General features: G+C 41.0%; 1 protein-coding gene across 1 annotated transcript in view; it reads right to left on the bottom strand.

Moving 5' to 3' along the window:
• Positions 1–1,540: 1,540 nt before the first annotated feature.
• Positions 1,541–22,314, bottom strand: part of NLK (nemo like kinase) — a 45,088-nt gene continuing 24,314 nt past the window's right edge. Inside the window, exons 2-11 of the mRNA XM_074160654.1 lie at positions 19,514–19,643; positions 17,892–17,947; positions 11,262–11,368; positions 10,766–10,851; positions 9,704–9,913; positions 7,784–7,885; positions 4,286–4,372; positions 2,757–2,955; positions 2,177–2,270; positions 1,541–1,595 (exon numbers count right to left, since the gene is read on the bottom strand). Coding sequence (XP_074016755.1) covers positions 1,541–1,595; positions 2,177–2,270; positions 2,757–2,955; positions 4,286–4,372; positions 7,784–7,885; positions 9,704–9,913; positions 10,766–10,851; positions 11,262–11,368; positions 17,892–17,947; positions 19,514–19,643 — 1,126 coding nt within the window. The remainder of the gene's footprint in view (positions 1,596–2,176; positions 2,271–2,756; positions 2,956–4,285; positions 4,373–7,783; positions 7,886–9,703; positions 9,914–10,765; positions 10,852–11,261; positions 11,369–17,891; positions 17,948–19,513; positions 19,644–22,314) is intronic.

Below are 22,314 nucleotides of genomic sequence, written 5' to 3'. Positions count from 1 at the left end.
CACGTTTCTCATTCAAGTGAATTGAAATGCTTCAGTTGGTTTTATTCTCAGGAGCCTCATAAAAAACAAAGATATTGCACCATCTTTGTTCAGTTATTCAATGTTTGTCTCTTTCACAGCAAATAATTACTTCATTGAAGTTAAAACTTCCAAACATAACTTACTAATAGTCTCCAATTTCAGCTCAGATCACTCTTGTTGAAAATACTCTGCTAAATACAGATAACTTACAATAACTTTAACAGTTAATTGTCCATAACAAACACCACGGGTTTTTTTTTTTTTCTCCAGACCAATGCTCAAATTTTAAGACCACCCTTTAGTATTTCTTTGTACAGGTGAAAAACAGTCTTCAATTTTCTAGTCTTGTTTTAAATACAAAAGTTGGAAGGGACATTCAAGTTTCAAGTCTCCACACTGAACTTAAAAAAAAAAAAAAAATCATGTGGAGGTAAACAAACCAAGTTGTACACTCCAGGAGGTAGAGGCCTTCAATTTGTGTTCATATATACATATGCACAGAATTCAGTGTTCCAACAGAAAAAGAATTAGCCAAAAAGTAATAAAAGTTATTTACTACTGTGACATTTCAAGACTTCCACAGCTTCGCCTAAAGACACGAACACAATTAACAGAATTCCCTATGTGCTTTTTTTTTTTCTTTTCTTTTTTTTTTTTTTTTTTTTTTTCTCTCAACTGTCCAGTGCAGGAAAATGTTCTCACAAAATTTCACAGACCTAAAATGTGCAAGCTAGTTCCTCTCTATACAGCAATGATGTCAGGGATCTCTGAAATTAGCCCATAAATGGAATTATTTACACACATAGAAGATGCATGCTGGGGGGTTTTATGTAAGAAAGAGCAGAAAAACTTCTAATAAAAATAGATTAAATATATATATATATTTATACTGGGTAAGGAAACAGAAGTTTAGTCTCTCCTAGTCACAAACTCATTCTCTCTACTCACAACATCTGATTTGAGAACAGCACACATCACCACCACGGCTCTAGTGAGAAGCTATTTATAGGATTCCACCATCAGGGGACGGGGCCACTTTCCGTGGTCCCCATCAGCTGACGTGACTTCAGGATTGGTCGCACTCAAGTTTTCTGTATTCCTTTAGTTTTAGAAAACCCAAAATCTTCAGGAATGGCTCAATATCAAAATGTACGTCTGTCTGTTTGTACAATCTCACTTCAATAAAAAAAAAAAAGAAAAAAGAAAAAAGAAAAAAAGAAAAAAACCTCCCCAAATTTGGTTCAATTCTGTTTGTTCTGAGCTGAGCCATCACAGCTGCACTAGAATTCATAAAACACGTGCAACTCTGGGTAAAATATTTTCTTCTAAAAGCACAACCACTTTACAAGATTAAAAGTCTAGTACATTTCTAAATATTATTCATATTGTACAAGTAGTGGTTGTTAATTTAAAACTTCATTAGTAAAATTACAGTACAAGCATGATTAACCTCCAGAATTGCAAATCCCAGACTCCAGTGGAAAGCTACATTTCATCTCAGTAGTACGGTTCCTCCACTTCACTCCCAGACCAGAGGCGACGGCGGCATCTCGGACGGTTGGGCGACCGTGGAACTAGAAGGCAGGCGACAAAATCAGTGTTCATTTGCAAAAGCCAACAGGCAAGAAAGTTAATGCTCGACCAGAAAGCAAACATTTCCAGGAAAACAAAAAACCCCACCGAAACCCAACCAAAACACCCCGAGACCAACAGCTGACACCAGCCAGCAAATATCGCGCTGTATCTTTTATAGACATTTATACTACTTATTTTCTTAATGATTCTTCATCTATTGGTCACTAATTTTAATGTTTTTATGGTGCAGTTCTACAACCAGAATTCAACTTCTCAACCTTCCCATTCTAGTTTTCACTCTGACTTCTGTACTTTTACGCAAAAATATTACTTGAAACTTTTGCACATTTTACTTAAATTCTAGAATAATTCATAACAGTATTTTTAAAATGTGACCACACCTTAATATATATTGCCTATGATAGGTATTACCTATAATACCTTAAGGTATTTTTTTGCAGGAGTTATCTATGGGCCTTTCCTACTCTCAGACACTTAAAACATAAAAGCATTTGGGCTGTGTGCGTCGTGTACTATGAGTAAATGGGAATTAGTATCAGATGTGATTACATACAGTTACCTAATAAAGCTCTTAAAAGCAGCAGACTGAGGGTTGATGCAGAGAGGCACTCGGTTTCCTTTCTGCTGTTCCAAAATGAACTGATGAATTATTTCTGTACACGGGAGAAAAAAAAAAACACCGTAGCGTTAACTCCTGTTGCCTCCCAAAGCGCACTGGAGGCTGGAGGAAAAGGCAGGTTCCTTTGCTGAACGTACCTCTCAGTAAGGACAAAAGGACTCCAGCTTCCCCAAACCTCACCTGGGGCCACACCTCAGAGCACAGACTCGCTCACAACAATTCCATGCCCACTGAAATGAACGGGTGTAAAATAACCCCCTAATCCCCACCGTAATACTGAACTGTTGATAACCAGTTACAGATTAAATCCCAATTTTAGGGTGTAACTTTTTGAAAAGCAAAGAATTCTCAGCTTGACCTCGATTTGCCAGTACCGAGAACACGGTTCTGTGGGTCCAGTCTGGTCCGGGGACTGGGTCACCAGGACCAAGCCCAGAACTGCCGCCGGAGCGGATTAAAGCAGGGAAGGACAGGATGGGGCAGGAGAGAAACGCAGAGGCAAAGGTTAAACAGGACTCACCTTTCACCTGCCGAACGGAACTGAGGTTCTTCTCAAAAGTGTCGTCAAATTTGGGATTAGTGATGGGTTCAAAATCACTGGTATAAACTCTTCCAGTAGATGTGGAAAAACAACATTTACACATACAGGTGTGGTATCGCAACCGCCCCTCGTCCAGATAGGGGTGAGCTAAGGCATCCTTAGCAGATATTCTTTTGGACTGGATATTGCATTTAAAGAAAAGAAAATAAATTTAAAAAAAAAGAGTTAGGGTATTTTCAGAGGTACTGAAACAGTGTGAAGAATACTTGCTCATCCGTTAGTTCTAAACTGTTTTATAAACACCTCATCACGTTCCAGGATTAGTTCAGGGCAGTTTTAGATCTGCAGAGGCTGCCACTAGGGGGAAGGTTTCGCTTAAAAACCAGCAGCGCTGCCAAGCTGAGGGTGACCCTTCTCGGCTACAGCTGATGGCAGAAAATGCCGCTAATAGGATTTTTAGAAATATATTTTTCCATAATTACTTTGTCCAGATAACCTTGAATTACAACTCCGACAATAGATCAAAACCAGCCCAAAGAATTTAGTGTTAGCGAATACGGTGTTTTGTAGGGCCACACTCGGGAAAACATTGGAACGTGTCCTGGAGTAGGGAGTTCCGGCAAAACACGGACTTAAGGTAAAACACAAATTTCAGCATCACTGATAAGAGAGTAACTCAGGACACGGCATCTGCAGTTCTGAGAAACACTTTACACACCAGGTCTCAGACCCGCAGGGGTGAAGGAGGTGCAGCGCGGAGGGAGTTAGAAAGGAAAAAAACTAAGTTTGTTTACGTGGAAGTTATGATTTAACACTTCTGTGGTTTTGTTCAGTAATCTTCAGGCTTAAAAAAATAAAATCAGAAGGTACCGCCTTCCGAACACTTTATCAATTACAAGCTTTCGCCTTCGCAAGTTCAGTCAATTTGTCGGTTTTTCATTTGGAACATCAGGAATTTCCTGTAAAGCTGAAACAACCGAGACCATGGGTCCAGGCCCCAGACTGTCCAGTGACCGTCCCGTGCTCCGAGCCCGAGAGGTGAAATCCAAAATCCACAGCAGCAGATTTTTATTAGAGAAACAGATGCTCAGTGGAAAAAAGCTCCTGTTCTGTGACTGTGTGGATGCAGAAGGAATTTTTTGTGTGTTGCAAGACCACGAACACCCACACGACTCTAATTAGAACTGCACCAGTGTCTGATGTTCTGCTACCTACACCTCGCCAGGAAAAGCTGGTGTGATTCACCAACACCCGCAGCCTCTCGCTCCACCGGAGCGCTCTTCAAGCGACCACTAGATCTTAAACGCGAAACCCCCGCTCCAGGCTGAAATTAATTGAGCAATTAGAAGATGATACTTTTAGGCCCTTTACAGACCCCAAAGTACTGAAATGTGATGCAGAAGAAAATCAGCCAAAGTAGGTCCTTTACTGAAAATATTAATTTAAGTAGCAGGTAACAAAAACTGTTAAAACAAGAAGTGTTGGAAATTATTTAAAATCATACTTACTGGATCAAAGACTAACATTCTGCAAAGGAGATGAACTGCTTCGTGTGTAGCTTGACTGGAAAGTGTATATAGGACAGGGAGGGATGGCTGTGGGGGAACAGAAAGAAGAGGACAGAGAGCTGTCCTGTCACATCCATCAGCAGGAACAGGCAGTTACAGCACACAGTATTTCAGAGTCACCAAGGACAAACTTCTTGTCCAAAAGGACGTGCACTACCCAGCGCTTCCCAACCAGACCGAAATCACTCGCAGAGCTCAGCAATTGCCATAGAGACCTAACTGGTTGTTTTTTTCCTTAGTTCAGATGTAAACCCTGGACAAACCTGTATCTTATTTATTTTTCCGTATAGGCACTACTTTAAGCAGCAGCTGCTCAGGGGGGTTATTAACCACATCATTTCCAGTATTTCATTTTTCTGATTTCAGTCACTGCCAAATTATGGATTATTTTGCTTTTCCTTACCCGGGCGATCCATATCTAACCGACAGTGACCTCCAGCACAATCGCACCGACCCTGGGCCACACAGCGTTTCACAGGGGATAAACAGGCCAAGGACCGGGGCCGGGGGAGGGACGGGGTGTTCTCAGGCAGGGACCGGGGGGGTGAAAGAAGCTGGGACAGCCCAAAGCTGGGGGTGACACAGCGCTTGCTCCGCTCGGTCCCACAAACAGCGGATCCTTCAGTGTTAACACCGAGGTACCAAGTGTGGAGACAGCCCCTGTCCCAACAGCCCCCACAGGGGGAACAGGCACTGCCTGAAGTGGCCCAAAATGAAAAAAATGAATGAGCAATAATATTACTGTTACATGCCATCCATAAAGCCTTAGGTATATCCTACGCTCTCTGGAATGAACTTCAAGGTTTATATTTTTTAAATATATATAAAAGTGACACTTCTACGGTGACATCATTCCAAGTGAACCCTGAAGTGCCCAATACAGCAGGAAGCACTTCTCACCTTAGTTTCTACGTGTGGAATATAAATATATATATATATATAATATAAAGCTATAATATTTGGCAATTTCATATGATTTTTCTAACTAATAAGCACCATCTACACAAAAAAGCACGGGCACCCAGGCACTGTGGTTAAGCAGGTGCCATCCAGGTCCCGGGAGGGGACGAGCCCCATCAGGTGTGACTGGGAGAAGGGGGTGCACCCGAAGCCCCGCTCGGGCGGGAGGAGAGGCTCGTCCCGTCCCGCGGCTGCCGGTTCCCCGACTTCATCCATTCACACGACTTCAGTTGGAAGTAAAATTTTAAAATGCAAAGATTTTGCATTTTGCATTTGCAAAATGAAACTGACAAAGAAGTCTACGTAGTATGTAAATTGTCACTGTGCCAGCACACAGTGGGATGGGGTTTTTAACTCAGAAACTTCAGGCATTAATCTATTTTTACAGAAAGCAGCAAAATGCTTTACCCCTTAACTCCCACCACGCTCACCTACGTGGACTAAAAATAGCTTGTGCGACAAAGGAAGCATCAGGTTCTAACTTGGTTTTCTCTCCCTATTAATCTAATTAAGAAACTGGTAACATTTAGCTATTTATAACCAGCAAAATCTCCATTTTAAAAGATGAAAAGCCACGAATTTGCATTGGAACATGAAGTGTGCTTGAAGCTGAAATCAGAGAAATATCATTAAAGAAATCCACCCGACGCACCGTGACCCCTCTTCCCGAGTTGCAGCTGAGACACGGCTCCAGAGGCTGCTCAGCTTCCGGGCTCTCCGTGAAAAATCAGCGGTGTTTTCCTCAACAGACACAGAACCAGCTGCTGGCAGTTTATTTCCTGTCACTTCCTGGCTCGAGGACATTAAATCTGAATTGGAAACACTTTATAGCCTTTCGCCCCCCCTGGTTTCAGGGCTGCCACCGCTCCGTGGGTGAGGGGACACAGCCTGCGGTGCCCCGCACAGGAGCTGCCTCGCACGGGGACGGGAGAGCCACAGGAGGTGCTCGGGCCCATTTCAGTTCCTGATTAAACCCCCTCCTTTAACGAACTGAATACGGCTTCCACAGAAATGCCCGAGTTCCTGCTCTCCCTACCGAGAGCACAGCTCCTGCGCTTCGGAAACGTCAAGCGATTATCAAATTATCAGAATATAAACCCAATGTATTCTATAAAGCATCTGGCTGCATTGTGCACTGATATATTTATATATAGCAAGTACAGTGGATGGATTTCTCCCAGCTTCAAGGACTACAAAACTTTTTTTCTTCAAACACCTCAAACCTCGGAGCACAGGATGACCTGCCCCAAAGCTACAGCTCTTCCAGCACGTGACAGCAAAAAAATAGACTGGATTTGTTTTAAAATGGTAGAGAAAGTCTTAAGGAAATCCTCCTATTATTAATGTTAAAAGAAAAAAAAACCTGTCATAAAAGGGAATAGAGACAAGTTGATGGAGTGAATCAGAAGTGCCAGGGAGGCAGAACTCCCCCGTGTTAAGAACAGCAGAACATACACCCGGCGCTCATTTCTATGGTAACTACTACTGTGGTGAGTAGACATCTGAGAAATTCCTTCAACAAGCAGAAAATAAAGATGCAAACTTAACCACTGGAAAGATCTCATGTATTAACATGTACAGGTTATTAATTTTGTTAATTTTTACTATCTAAAAGTCATAAAAATGACCATATTGGATGGACAGAGTGCTTTATTACTGCCCTGGGGACTCCTGCATAAGCATTTCTCTGTATCTATTAGCACAACATTTCATTTGCCCTTTTTCTTGCCCGGTCAGCACAATGACATCAGCCTGCCTTTTTCCTCTGGTTTGTTTTGGTTTTTGTCTTTGGGGTTTTTTTAATTATTTTTTAATTTAATTTTTTTTTTTTAATTAACTTTTGCTTCAGTTGTGTTGAATGTTGTGTCTTGGTTTTTCTCAGCCCTTGAGGTCACTGCCCGATGTGGGAGGGTCCCTTTGGTGACGGACTGCCCTGTTTGTGGAGCTGGGTAACGGCAATTTCCACTTCCACACTCCTGGTCCCCTCAGTTCCACAGTCCCCCCAGGGCTTCCTGACCCATACCACTAATTTTAATGTATGTCTCTCGCTAATATTATCACTTAAATCTAACATCTTCATTCAAAACAGCTATCAAAACACTGTCACGTCAAAAAAGGAGACTTTCACCCGTATCATCAAGTCAAACAATACAGATAAGACAGACGCCAGAAATGCACTTTACTGGTGAAAACCCCCCTTGTCTCAATAGCAGCTTGAGTAACTCCAGCATTAACCCTTGGCACCGCAGCACCCCAACCCCCTTCCGTAAACTGAACCCCTTTACAGGCAGGGACAGCTCTGAGGTTAAATATCCAAAGTATTTATGAACAAACGTGCCATCAGAATTTAATCGAGCTGTGGAACACTGCGACGATGCAGCGCTAGCGTCCTGCACAGAGGAAATCCTCACTCTGGGGGTTGAGTGAAGGACTGCGTCGACCATATACAACAGAAAGGTCAGAAACGTGCAGCTCTACCTGTTTATGAGGACCCCTGAGTATATGTGCCTTGGCGCCTTCGCACGCCGTCCTCATTGCTTCCAGCGACGGGGTGCCCAACAGGTCTGTGATCAAATCCAGCTGCGGGGACACAACGTGTGCGTTTGGGAGCTCAGACAGACAGTTATATATTTCACTGTAGCAGCAGATTCTTAAGCTAACGAGAATCCCATTGAAGGCACCAATCAGTTCAAAACCACTATTTTACGGATAGTAAATTACAAATATTAATGTATACATTTAGTAGATAGCAAACACCAACACTTGTAATTTCACTGGAAAAGCCCTAACAGAAGCTGATTTTCAAGTTTGGGAGCTTTTGTTGTTCACAGGTCTAGTAAAATATTTTATTGCAATTTAAAAGTCAATTTTACATCATGAAGAAAATTGTTAAGTAGCATTAACGGTGTGTTACTCATTCTAAACCCTAAATGTTCTCAATTGAATGTCAGCATCGCATACCAATATACCACACAAAATTATCCCCCCAAACCAGGTCAACTACTACTTTACACAAAATATTTTGCCATCCACAGGAATAAAACTACATAAAATGGAAAAAAAGCTCAGAACTTTAGTACAAACATACTATATAAAGAATTCCTATATACAAGAAAAATAAGTTTAAAAAAAATCATCTGTCCAGCACCAGAGGAAGGGAAAGGAGCGGTGCTGGTTCTAGGGAACACAAAAGCTTCCTAAAAAAGAGCAAAGATGCTGCTGGGTTTAAAACTGGTCTCAACTGAAATGAAATGACATTTCAGTCACCTTTTCATTTTGGAAAGCAAGAGGCAAGCTTTCACCTTATTTCTACAAAAGGGTGTGCATATACTCCTTTAGTGAATGAAAACAAATTAAAAAAAAAACCTGTATGTCAAGCAAAACCAAAGAAGTAATAACTGCTGCCAGCGTATGAGGGAACAGACTGTAGAGACACCTGCACTTTTCAGGCACGCACCCCTGAAGCACTCAGCAGTGATACGGTAATGTACGTTTACATCTATATGTATAGATATGGGTATAAATACACACACTTTATTCTAATGGCTACAAGAAAAAACACTGAAAACAATTTTCATAATGATCTCCTGAAAGTTACATCTCTCAAGATGTAACAAAGGTTTGGGATGTGGTTTTACTTCTTGTCAATCAGTACACGCAATCTCACGATTTTGATGTCTGTAGTTTCTAATCTATAGATGAATAGCAGCAACACTGAAGATAAATGTTTTTGTGTCAGCACCACACCTTGTTCCTTCTCTTAGATAGAAGGACAAATGATCCATCTCTGAGATCTTTGTGGAAACACTATTTTCTATCTATTGTAAAAACAGCCCTTGAAGATCATACACCCCTTATTTTAGTTTGCTTCCCGTGGGAACGGTGCCGAAGGACTCTGGAGCACCCCATGGGTTTATACCCAGCCACGGCTACGCAACATAAACCAACATTCAGTACTTTCTCACAGACTTGACCATTACTAAACTGAAGCACTCTGAGCAGCACTACTAATTGGCAGTTTAAATAGTTCAAGTGCCAGTACTGTATCTGTAATTATATATGGACAGAAAACTACTTTCTCATATCAGTTGTTAGAAAAAGCTCGATGCCAGTTATATCACCTGTACCTTATCTCAGTAAAACGCTACAGCAAGCTTTGGTACTGCAGCAGATTACAGGGGATCACCAAAAAATACACATTTCAAAACCTAACGTTAATAACCACTACTTTTAATTCCACCTGGAAGCAATGGTTTCAGTGGTTCAAAGCAGTTCGTTTCTATGCCTGTGAGTAGACCAAGCGAAACAAAAGCAAGCCTGAGGTTCTACATGCATCAGTGTAACCGATTCCCTGAAATTATGCAGTAGAAAAATTTTTAAAGGGAAATTTAATTATACCTGCTGTATGGGACTCTGTGCCTGAAACAATATTCTTCGCCCAAGTAATTCTGCAAAGATACAGCCTACAGACCAGATGTCAATAGCATTGCTGTAGTGCCGGCTGCCCATCAGGATTTCTGGAGCTCGGTAATACTGAGTGACAACTTCCTGAGTCATGTGGCGAGATTCATCTAATTCTTCCACCCTGGCCAATCCAAAATCACAAATCTAAATTGAGAAGGTAAATAAAAAAATTAAAATAACCAAAACACTTAATGCATTTCAAGTAGGTAACCTTCTGGTAGCGAAGCAGGAAATTCCAAACCAGCACTTAAGTAAATCAGATAATCTGCTGTAATGCATAAGCAAAGGGAAAGGGGAATAGGAACAAATTATGCTACTTTATTCCACATCCATTTAAACATTCTACAATTTTATTTGAAACCACAGTGCATTTTTGGTTGGCATTACAATATTTATAATCTGAAAGATTAAAAACCTTTGCACTAAAAAAAAATTAATACGTATTGCCAACCTCTGAGTACAGACCATTTCACCCCAAAGCAGATTTCATTTGTTCATGACGTGCCTCAAAACGTTACAGAATGATTCGTCCCTCTACTCGCTTTGGCTTTGAGGATTATTTAAAATTTCTTGAACCAGCAGAGTTAAGAAACCAGACCAAAACTTTCACAATTAGAAAGCTTCGCAAATCGGTGTGAACAAAGCTCATTTTTGTTATATTTGGCCCAGCTGGACAACACACCTAAGCCTTCTCAAGCTTCATACGCCCGAGGAGTTCACGGCAGAGCCCTGGGCGCTGTGTGGGGGCAGGGACACCCCCAGGTCAAAGAAAAGAGTCAGCTCCATCAGCTCCCAGAGATTTGGGGAGAGGGAGGGAGGAAAGGGGAAAGGAAGATATTCGTTTCATTTATAATTTTTAACAAATCTGTGGGATTTTTTCTTTTAAAGTGACTTTCAGGAAAAGCATTCATATTAAATGTCTTTGTTTAAAAAAATAACAGCTGATTGATAATGAACAGCAAATAACATGTACATTTCAATAAATTTAAGTAGCACCTTAAGAACACAGTTGCTGTTCACAAGTAGGTTCCCTGGTTTAATGTCTCGATGTAAAATGCCAGCAGAATGTAGATATTTCAGACCTGAAATATTAAACAAAATTAAAATAAATACATTTTTTCCTTTTAAAAGAATTTTAAGGCTGACAACATTTCCCTGGAAGGTCTTGCAAGTCCTGACCGGCAAAGACTTTGCCATTGGCTCACTCCTTATACGATTCTGACTCCCAGTCCCTAGTACACACTCAGGCACTCAATGAAAGGATAAAACTTTTACAAACTAGACACAGCTAGTCACTTAAGCAGTCTTTTTTTTTTTCTTATACTAGAACAACAAGTGTTTGCTGTTTATTCATAATAAGAAATAAAAAGAACCAGTTTCCACAGGGAAGTTATTCAAGAGGAGGATGTCTTGAGAATAAACATTCAGAAACAGAGGAAAAAAAATTAAACTACTACAAAATTTTCATTCATTTTAAAAGAAGAAAAATTACCTCTTAAAATCTGGTAAAGAAAAACTTTGACATGATCCGAGCTGAGTGGCTGAGGAGAGACGATAATCTTATGGAGGTCACTCTGCATCAATTCAGTGACAACATATCTTCAATTTATTAGTTAAGGCAAAAGCAGAAAGTGCAGCACATAATCTCTTGAAACATTGACTCTAATTCCTAGGAATCTGAGCTCTTACAGGTCAGAGCTATCGAATAAAAAAGAATAAAGCTTCTTCACAGAGGTCGAGTCTCCAGACTCTTACAAGAATGAAAATAAAAAACAGGTTGTGAAAGAAAACAGATTACTCAATAAAGTAGCGCTTGCATTAAGATAGTTGTTACGAAATTATTCCAAAGTCAAATTACAACTCAGAAAACAAACCAAAATTTTAATATAATTAATGACATCTTGAAAGCTTTAAATTTTTCCTGAAGATGGGTAAATCACAGATTACAAGCAACTAAAGTAACATCTTCCTAGTGGACGTACATCAACATGGTTTAACCAGCCAAACTGGGGAGCAGAAGCCCGTGGAAGTGGGTGATGCAGGCACCCCCCGGGGCCCTGCACCGCTAATGCAGACCTTCAGAAACACATACGCTTCCCCAAACCCACCCAGGACCCACTGCTTTACCTTCTCGAGCATCATGTACACCCCCATACCGATCCCAGGCATCAAACCTCTTCTGAGTGGTAACAGGAGAAGAAAAAGAAAAAAAAAAAAAAAATCTCCAAACTTCTATCTGGAAGAAAAACTAAAATAACAAACAGAACCCACCACTTCACATCTCCCAGAACACAGCACCCGTCGTGCTCACCGAGAGTTCACACAAATACTCGAAGATACAAAGAGCTGTATATGCTCTGGCTTATACGAAGGTGTGGAAAAAGAAGGGTATTGTGTTTGCTCAGGAAGCACTAAAAATACTAAAACTATAATATTTAAAAAAATGGAGAAACACAGCAGAGAGGCAGCACAGCTCAGCCCACAAGCCCAGTATCAGAGCATTGATCTCCTGAATACGTTACAGAAATAAAGCACATGCAAACGTCATTAGGCTGAATGCTGGGGACAGGACGGAGGGACGTGCCCATGGGCTGCTCAGGGCAGCTGGTGACAGACCCCTTGTCCTGCTGCCACCGCTGAAGAGCCCTCGGGATGCAGAGACACTGCCTCTGCTGGACTTTGCTTGATTCACAAACACCAGCAGTAAGTTTTCATTTTGGAGCTGTGGTTCAGAGTTTAAACCAAAACCACCGTGCCTCTGCTTCCAAGGAGTGAACTTGCAATACTGAGAATTTTCAACTTTTACACCAAATAAGGCTGATATGATAATTAAGAAACATTACTGCTTTAACAGCTACCTTTAGTAGTGGTATTTGGAATTAAAAAAGAAAATCTTTGCTATTATTACATTTGCGGCTGAAGAAAGTAAAACACGGTAGCCACAAGTTAACTGAACTTCCACCTCCCAGCAGGGCTGGGCTGTCTCGCTGAGCCCCTGCCAACGCTGGCACTGAGCATGGTCACACCAAGCCCTGCTCCTTCAGACAGACACGAACGGGACCGGGAGGAGGTACCCGCTGCCAAGGGCACGCAGAAGATCAAGGAGAGAGTTGGAAATAAAACGGCACCTCCTGGGCCCCGGTGTAGTGTCTCCCTCGGTGCAGCAGGTTCATTCTCAGCTGAGGGCAGAGCTCACCATCACCCTGCAGGAGCCAAGCAGTTGGTCCTGCGCTCTTCATAACCAGATCTGTGACCCACCAAGTCTGGCCCAGGTTGCCCAGAGAAGCTGTGGCTGCCCCATCCCTGGAGGGGTTCAAGGCCAGGTTGGAGGGGGCTTGGAGCAGCCTGGTCTGGTGGGAGGTGTCCCTGCCCAGGGCAGGGGGTGGCACTGGGTGGTCTTTAAAGTTCCTTCCAACCCAAACCATTCTATGATTCTATGAAATATAACAGGCAAACCCTGACTTAAGAAACTCCTCTCTCAGTAACACCAGAAGCAAGTCAGCTTCAGCAGAAACTTTTACTCATTCTTACCACGATCACCAACTAATTGGCACAGCTCAAGTTGCACTTCGAGCCATCTAGAGAAAACTTCCGTTTTCTTTCATCTCTACCTAATCAATGTTCTCCTCCCATCTGTTGCTCTGCAAACCCTACCCGGCCAAATCCCCATCAGCCAAACTGCTCATCTGCCATCAGCACACCACACAAAAATTAATTTTATAAATTAAATATTGCCAACTTTTTGACCACTCCCCCCCAAATTAGAAATGCATTCATAAAGAATTCATAAAGAAAAAAAGAACAACCCTGCAGCACCATAATTTCTAGTCCTCTAATTTTTCTGTTCCTTTTGGCAAAGGGCCTCTTAAATATTTATACCAGCCTTTTAAAATTTGTTTTTTACCTTATGGCTGCATCAAATCTTTACATTTCATTTTTAATGCAAAATACTAAAAAAATCCAAAAGCATTACTCTGCACTTTATTATGATAAGATTTCTGTTTGGCTACGCCACAAATCCTCCTAAATCTCAATCCCAAGCATAATGTCTCCCAGATGTCTCAACTAGTTGCCATGCCAACTAAAGCAGCTTAAATTAAATGAGGGCCTGAAATGGCACCTGCACCACTCCAGGTCTGTTGCGCATTAAATAAAGCTCTCTTGACAGGGGCTCAGAGGTGCCATTAATGTGAACAGCAGCTATCTGATTATTGTCTCTAGATAATTTAATGAGGGTCTCTAAACAAGAGCGAAAGCACCACTTGCTTCATGTTCCTGCCTTTTACAAACACGGCGGCGTCTTAACCAGCTGGTGCCCAAGTGGGTCAGTGACTTCACTCCGGCCAGTGCTGCGAATCTTTAGCAAAAACAAACCACAAAAACCCTCTGGGATTTCAACCAACTACTCCAACAGGTACCTGCAGGTCTCTCTCTGTTTTAAGTCGAACCATAAAACACGCTGGCTACAGGCGGTCACCGGAGCTGTAACATGCAGCTCAGCTGAACGTTACTACCAGATAAAAATTGCTCCTGACAGCAGTAATTAGTTAAGTAGCTGTATAAAATTAGAACTACAAATGTACCAATTTGCTTCAGAATAATTATCAAGCCAAATGCACAGCACAAAAGAACTTCACTTACTCTGTTGACTGGGAGACCTGCTGAGTTGGGAAATTCTGCAAAGTGACAAAATTTTAGAAAGGAATAAAGCGCACCCTGTGCTGTGGGGTTCTCGTCACGACTTGGGTCCTTCTTTACTAGCTCTCTGCATACCCCAGAGCTCAGCTCCATAAACTATTTTTCTAACAGTGGAGTGGAGGTGTCTATCTACATGGTACCCTAAGAAACATGCTTTTTTTAAAACAAAACAAAACTCTTCCTTGTATATTTCAGGATTTTCTATAAAAGGTGGACAAGGGGTTTTCTATTTCAGTATACTTTAGTTATACTTGTTTTTTCATTAGGATCATACCAAGCTTAGTTGGTGATGCCACCTCTGTCCTCTAACTCTTTGCAGACTTTATAGCTTCCTGGTAGAAATATTTCCATAACGTCCTCATTTTGTGTCAATACCCAAAATATGAAAAAAAAAAAAGACCTGGTCCATGTAAAAACAGTGCAGCGATTATTTTTTTTTTTTTTAAATGTATCTAATGCCTAAGTAATTTGTTATGTTTAAAATTTGCTGACTTTTCTGTTATAGGTGATAGAAGTGTATTTGCCATCAAGTCACCTCTAATTATGCAGTGTAGAAATGGCAATCCATGGCATGTGTCACAGAGCCCAGAGAAGCAACAGCAGAAGCATTTTGGAGGGAAATGGTTTTGGAGTCAGGGGAAAGAAATAAAAAAGACAGTTTTTCATACCAGGAAGAAAATACAGAAACTGCTGTGGGTGACCCTGCTCTGGCAGGGGGTTGGATTGGATGATCTCCTGAGGTCCCTGCCAACCCCACCATTCTGGGACTCTGTCACATCTTGTCAGCTGCTTCTAATAGTCAATTTAATGGAAGAAGTTTTCAAAAAGTTACTATAAAAACTTTAGTTCTTAAAAGAGAACATTTGTCTATCTCCAGTTGCAGAATTCAGAATTACGATCAATTGCAAAAGATTTTGTAATTGGAGAAAAGAAAGCTGTAAGTCATAGACTCACGGAATGAGGATGGCTTAAAAGGAGTTAACCACGAAGGAAACAAACATTTCTGGTCTTACATACAAACCTTGGCAGTAGATAAGCTCATAAAAGTAAGCATATCCCATTTATATATTCTTGATTGTACAATTACATGGAGGGAGTAATCCTTAACCTAGGTCTGATTTATAGCTCGTATGACTCGTTATAGAACGAGGGCACCGAATTAGTGCAAATAACCAAACTCCAGGTTTTGAAGACTACTCATATGCTGTTCACATGAAAGAAACATCAAAACAAAATTTAAGAGCTTTATCTAACATTCATATGAAAAAGCTCTACTATACACCAGCAATATTTTCAAGCAATCAGTAAATCATGCTGTACTTTGGTCAAAATCACCAAGTTTAAAATACACCTACTTTCTTCACCGATCAATTCAAGGTATTATAAATAGATCAAACCATATTTCACAAAGTTCAGATTATCTAAAAATAAAGAATGACAATTTTCTACCCACTAATTGTCTCATAAAGTGGGTCACGCTAAAGCAGCTAAAACCTACCAGTAATTAAAAAACCTTCCAAAGTCTAACCATAAGAGTGAGCTGGTGCACTCAGACCTCAGGCAGCTCCTCCGAAGTCTGACACCAAGAGTAAAGCTACTTGTGGGAGAAGCAGAACACACGATGGGGACACATATGGGACAGGGATTTGGGGTTTTTTCAAACCAAACTATTACTGTGTATTCAAGTATAACAGGAAAAGCTCTCAGGTCCCAATTGTGATAGCGTGAAAACTATTTGATTTCAGAAAATAAACCCAAATCCTCAATCAGAACATTTTATTTGTGATCCTGAATGTATATGTGTACATTTTTAGACAAAAATTGATTGGCATCTTAACCTTTTACCAGACATTTCATTACACCCTGCCTGGTTTACAAGCAGATTTTGGTAACAATTTTGCTTTGGGGAGGAAGTTCTTACTTGCACCACTCGGTTGTGAATTATAAACTTGAAAGTCTGCAACCGAAAAGGAGTAGCAGCTTAATGAGATGCCACATAATTGAATATACTCTGATTCAAGTGTTCGCTTTCAACAATGCAGCACCAAGTTTAATTTTCAGTGTTTGCTTTTGGGGTTTTCCAGAGAAAAGACAGAAGTCTATTAGCTGACCTCAGCTGCGTGGCAGATCCCTGTCCGGAAATGCTAATTTGATAATGGAGATGTCAATGTGTTAGGATATTTGATTATCTGCTCTCCAAAGTATCACTTTTACTGAAGTCTAAAAGGATATGATGTTACTAACAGCACGTTGTATAAATATCTGAACAGTTCATAAAACTCTGCAAATAATCTTAAAACTGTTATGGGCAGGAGTCTGGTGAAAACCTTTTTCCCAACACGTATAATAAAATATAAACAAATAATCTCATTCAGTGCTAATTATCAAGTTCACTTTTTATTAGCTAAAAACTTCTCAAAAATTGGATCTTAGCATGTTGAATTTTTAAAATAGCATAAAGAAGAGAGCAGACAGTGGGATTAATCTAGGCAGACAATCTGTATTGTGATTCCTGGTCTGCAGCTGGTAAAGTCTCTGCAGAGAACAGAATTACCCCCACTTAAAAACATTTTTTATTCTAAATTTCACAATATTTCTAGATACTTTCTGTACTATGAAAAATCTTAACTCATTGCAATACAGTAATTTCCAGCAATTTAAAATCTAGAGTAAGTACTAAACCAACCTGCTTCGAGTCACAGAAGTTCTCGTCCAAGCAGTCAGGGAGAGCCTGCCCAGCTCAACCACTGACTGTTCAGTATTTTAGAATGAAGACATTCCCAACCCCAAAACCAGAAGATAACCCAAAAAAAGTCTGAAAAGGGGAAAAAAAAACCAAACCAAACATGACGTTCTCATGTGAAGTTGTGTACTAAAATTCAATTTTATAATACGGTTACCCATAGACAGCAAGTACCTTTGCATCAGTGACACGTTACACATATAACTGTGTGAAATCTGTTTTCTTGATCCAGACAGGGGCTGAACAAGGGAAGCCACAACCCAACTGCTGAGACATCTCTGAAAGGACATGGTTTCAAAAGATGTGACAGTAGCATTCTCTGAAAACACCAGAAAGGATTTTAAGGTACTAAAAACTGAGAGGAAGTTAATTACTGGATATATTTTGGGGGAATCACCGTTAGTCCAGCAGTATCTGTTGGTAAATACCACAGGGCCCTGCATTTACTGGCTTTTCATATTCAAAGCTTCATCTTCAATCCTGCGCCCTTTTGCCTCCAACGTTAACATTAACTAAGAGTTCTTGAGAGCAGAGATTCACTTCTTGAAATAAAACTGTTCCAATACAGGCTCAAGGTTTTTGTAGTTCTATTTCATAGATTCCACCGACTCCTTGCAGTTTCTAAGCTAATGAAAATTACACCTACCTCAATTAAGATGCTCTATTTTATATTTAGGATACATTTCTTCAAAATAGTCAATGTGTGGAGGCTGGAGTATGTCGAGGGCAGAGAGTACCTAGGAAACACCACACAAGGTCAAGACCTATCCCAGTCAAACAAAAACAAATCCCTTTCAAAAAGACAGTCAGTCTGCACCTTTCTTGCAGAGCTTAGCTGTACTGTACCCCACACAGACAGACCAACATCCTGTCTCACTAGAGATGTGAATTTAATAGCCCACCAAGTCAGATATTCTGTACATTCAGGGTCTCTTTTTTTTTTAATTCAAGAAACTTTTTCCATCTGTTCAAGTACTAGCTTAAAAGCATAAATTTATCTATACCAAAGAAAAAATGGTTTATTTCAAATATATATAACCATAAAATATTTGAAAGAAGTAATTCTAGCAAAGAAATGCAAAAGTAAAAGCAACTACACTTTGTTGTGCCTTTCACCTTTAAGAGTTCTGTGATACACTGCTTCCATGTGGAATTACAAAACCCAAAGTTGTTCACATTCTGAAGCAGAAGCTCAGCTCTCTGTGCAAAGCAAAAAGGTAGAAAAGCAGCAGCAGAGAATTTACATCCTCTCACAGGAGAAAATACGACCTTGGAGTATTCTTTTAGATCCTGCCCTAGGAACATCTATGGCAATTAGGTGAAGTACACAAACTTCAGCGGGAATCAGGCTCCACTTCTGACTGCATACAGAGATGCTTTTATTTAATTTTAGAGTGAAATCTTCTCCATAATGTAGACCCTGGTGAGGAGCAGTTTTAGGTTCCAGTTAAAAAGAAATCTTGTCTCCCAAGGACTGGTGATGGTGGGACTCTGCAGCCTGGTACAAGCTGGCAAGGCCTCTTGTGTGCCCCACTAACAGCAGCGCTTATCTGAATCCGGGGCTTAACCACAAATAAAATCCTGGAATACGATACCCTCAGATAAAAAAAAAGTAAACTTTAAAACAGGAGGAAAAGCAATGAAATCAGGTTCTGAAACAGATCCCTGCCTCCTGGTGCCATTCCACAGGAGAAGGCAGTGCTCCCAACACGCTTCTCACTGCTCATCCACAGGAGGGGGTGCCGCATCCCCAGCTGCACACGGGAACACTCTGTAAGTGCTGTTCGATCCACTTCAGACACAACCATATGGGTCAATTCAAAGAATTTTTTAAATGTTTTAACTCACCCTAGCTGATTTTCCCTAAAGCAGACTTGGGAGTGCTTGTGCAACCGCTCTGCTAGAAGAACTGAGAGCAATCAACCCCAAGTAAGGGGAGAGGAAGGTGGAGTAAGAAATAGCTCAGAAGCGAAAGCATCTCCAGCTGGTACAGCTCTGTGCAGACTGACATTTATCTACAGCCTAAAATAAGATTAGGTGGAAGTGTATTGCCTGTCTATTTGCAAACATTTTGGAAAGGAAATGATGAATATCCTTAGATTCTTGATAATTTCATTTTTTTATAGTGTTTGCAACAGTAACATCTGAGTTTCCAGGAAATCTGATAACCATAAAATTACAGAGCTTTTAAAGCATTTAGATATTCTATAACTTAAAAGAAAAAAAAATACTTCCGTTATAGATAGCTCAATTTTACAATTAGGCTTTATCAAAGACTTCAAAATTACTTTGAATTTACTTACATTGTCATGCTTAAAAAAACACAACATCTTCAACTCCCGGAAGACCCTTTTACAAGAGACCAAATTTTGGAAGACGTTGGGCATCTTTTTGAGTGCAACTCTCTTTCCATCTCGTGGATCTGTTACTGACCTACAGAACAAAAGATTTAGAGCATCACATACTACTGTCAGACAATTTTTTTTCTATATCAGAAAAGAGTATTTTAGAGTTCTTATCATTCTCAACTTGGACGGTGAGTCAAAACAATGGGAAGACACTTCTAGGGGAAAAAGCACTATGCAAAGGGCATTCTGCAGAGGCTGTGCTGGAGGCAGGGTGGTGGTTCGTTGATGAGAGCACAGCGACACGTTCCCCTCAGGCTGGCTGCCCGGTGGCCGGACACACCAGTGCACACGCTGCCGGCCACTGGCACACGCTGCAGCTCAGAGTTACACCAACACCTTGAGCCCAGGAGCTGATGTGACGACAAATGTCTCCTTCACCTCCCAAAAAAGACATTATTAAGAGTAACACATTTTCTCAGTTACACAGATTTGATTTTGCCAGGTCTACTGCTTTCTTCTTCCTCTCCTAAGAGTGCAAAAAATTTAATAATCCCATCCTGACAGAGCACCGGCAAGTGTAAGACTACTACTGGATCTAGCACTGAATCACTTCACATCTGGAGAAGGAACAGCACAGGGTACCTAAGTTTCCGCACATGCAAACCAGACATGATACCTGTCTTTCTCCCACAGAGCATATGGGATGCAAGTATAGTCATCCAGAAATTATAAGGTGCTTTGCACATGGCAAATATTTTAATTTAAAGTAATTAGATTCTGAAAATAGAATTTTCTAATGAGAACCATAAAACTAGAGCAAGGAGATTATGGTGCCTCAATTCCCAAACACGGTTTTTAAGGTGAGGCTTCTCAAACAGGGTTTCTAGATCTTCAGTCGTTAGGAAACCTTCAGGTTTTTCTGCGTATTTTTGGGGGGTAACCAAAATAACTCTCTTCTCAGTGCAATGCCGTAACCACACACGAATCTACATCCAGCTTGTACCCTGATGACTACATTTGTCCTTAGCAAGTTGCTGGCTTTTCTATCCAGCGTGTGACTCTCCTACAGATGCCATGGAAGGTGGCATCTTTTGTCTCAGCTCCATGTTGGTTTAAGCACCTAAATAAAAAATTAGAACGGGGGAATCAAACATCTGCCTTATCTCCAAGTACCACATCTGAATTCAAAATACAAAACAATCAACCCAAAAAGTCAGAAGTAGCCACTGATCCTAGTGGTTGGGAGCCAAAGCAGAACTGTCCCAAGACACTCGGCTACAACACTCGTTAACTGCCATTGCATATTTATATTTTACATAAGGGCCGGAGGGGGATCCGGAAAAGTTGACACCAGCCTATTTCTATAGTTGGGGGGGGTCTGTTGGACGCTCTGCCTCTTGCCCTGCGCACCCTGAGCTCTACAGGCTTTTCAAGCTCCTAGTTGTATATTTAGGCTGTATCTATAGCAATCAGCTTCTGAATTTGAGCACTGTCACTACAGAAAGACACCATTCCCATTACTCATAGAAGAATTACCCGTTTTGTGAATGGTAACAAGCCAATAACTCAACATATCAGAATCAGCTTGGGAATTTTAGGTATTTTTGACGTATTAAAATTTCATAAACAGGTCAGACGTGCAATACAATTCACATATCTATGTGAAACAGATACAACAAATTGAAAAAGTGCTTGACAACATACAAATAATCAATCAATAAAGCCAACATTATTAAAAAAAAAAAGGAGCAAGAGTAGTCTGGCTTTGGTTTTGGGCTTAACGACTTATAAGAACCAAAAGACCATAACAAAACCTGTTGAGGAACATTCTGCACTGCTGGACTGACAAAGCAGGTATTGGAGTCCTCTGCTCTTCAGGTGTTTCCTTATTACTAACGCCCCAAAGGCTTTTTAGACAAAATGCCCAGGGATTTGAGTGCCTGGGGATAAAAATTTGTGACCACACACACAGCAGGTCTTTGCCACATTCAGCTCTCGCTGCGGCACCGAGACGATGCTGAATTTCAGGCAGGCGACAGGGTTGTCTCTGAAACCCAAGCCACCAGCAGGCGGGATGAAACCGATCTGCTGGGAGAGGAATAAATACCCAAACGAGTTTCCACTCGCTTGTTGGTTCCCGTCGGGTTGAGCCAGGGGAGTCACCTGTGTGGCACCTGAGGATGTGGACACCGCTCCTCCTCCCCGGTGACAAACAGCTCAGAGGATGCGTGTTTTACCCGCAGCTCTGGGAACCTACGCTCAAGGCCTTCCGGAGTTATTTTTAACTGCCACCTTTTAACCATATTTCCATTTAGAAACTTCCTATCTGCCTTGTTCCAATTCTTATAAGTATAAATATTATTCCAGGAATTGACAAGAAAAATGCAATAATATTTATTATTAGGTGGATCATAACACGCAGGGTTTCAAAGTTTACCTTGTGTCTTGTTAATGTTTTAAGGCAAAACTTACAAAGTAGCATTTCTTGTTATTATTTAGGTAAAGCCCAGCCATGCCTGTAGCTGGAAGGGTCTCGGGAACCCCTGCTGTGGCTGGCCCTCGCTTGAGAAAACTGACAGCGCTTTGTACCTCCAAGTGCCACAGCTCTTTGGTTCCCTGTCCACAATGACACTTATCTAGGATTACTAAATTCTGTTAAGTCAGAAGATAATCAGGCAACCGATACCACCAAACATCAGTGTCCTGTTAACTCTTGTACCTCTCCCACGGATGTAGCTGTCACACGGCCTCACCAG

The sequence above is a fragment of the Numenius arquata genome, chromosome 18 (genome assembly GCF_964106895.1).
Source record: "Numenius arquata chromosome 18, bNumArq3.hap1.1, whole genome shotgun sequence".
NCBI lineage: Eukaryota > Metazoa > Chordata > Aves > Charadriiformes > Scolopacidae > Numenius > Numenius arquata.
This window is presented reverse-complemented; position numbering and strand designations above follow the sequence as displayed.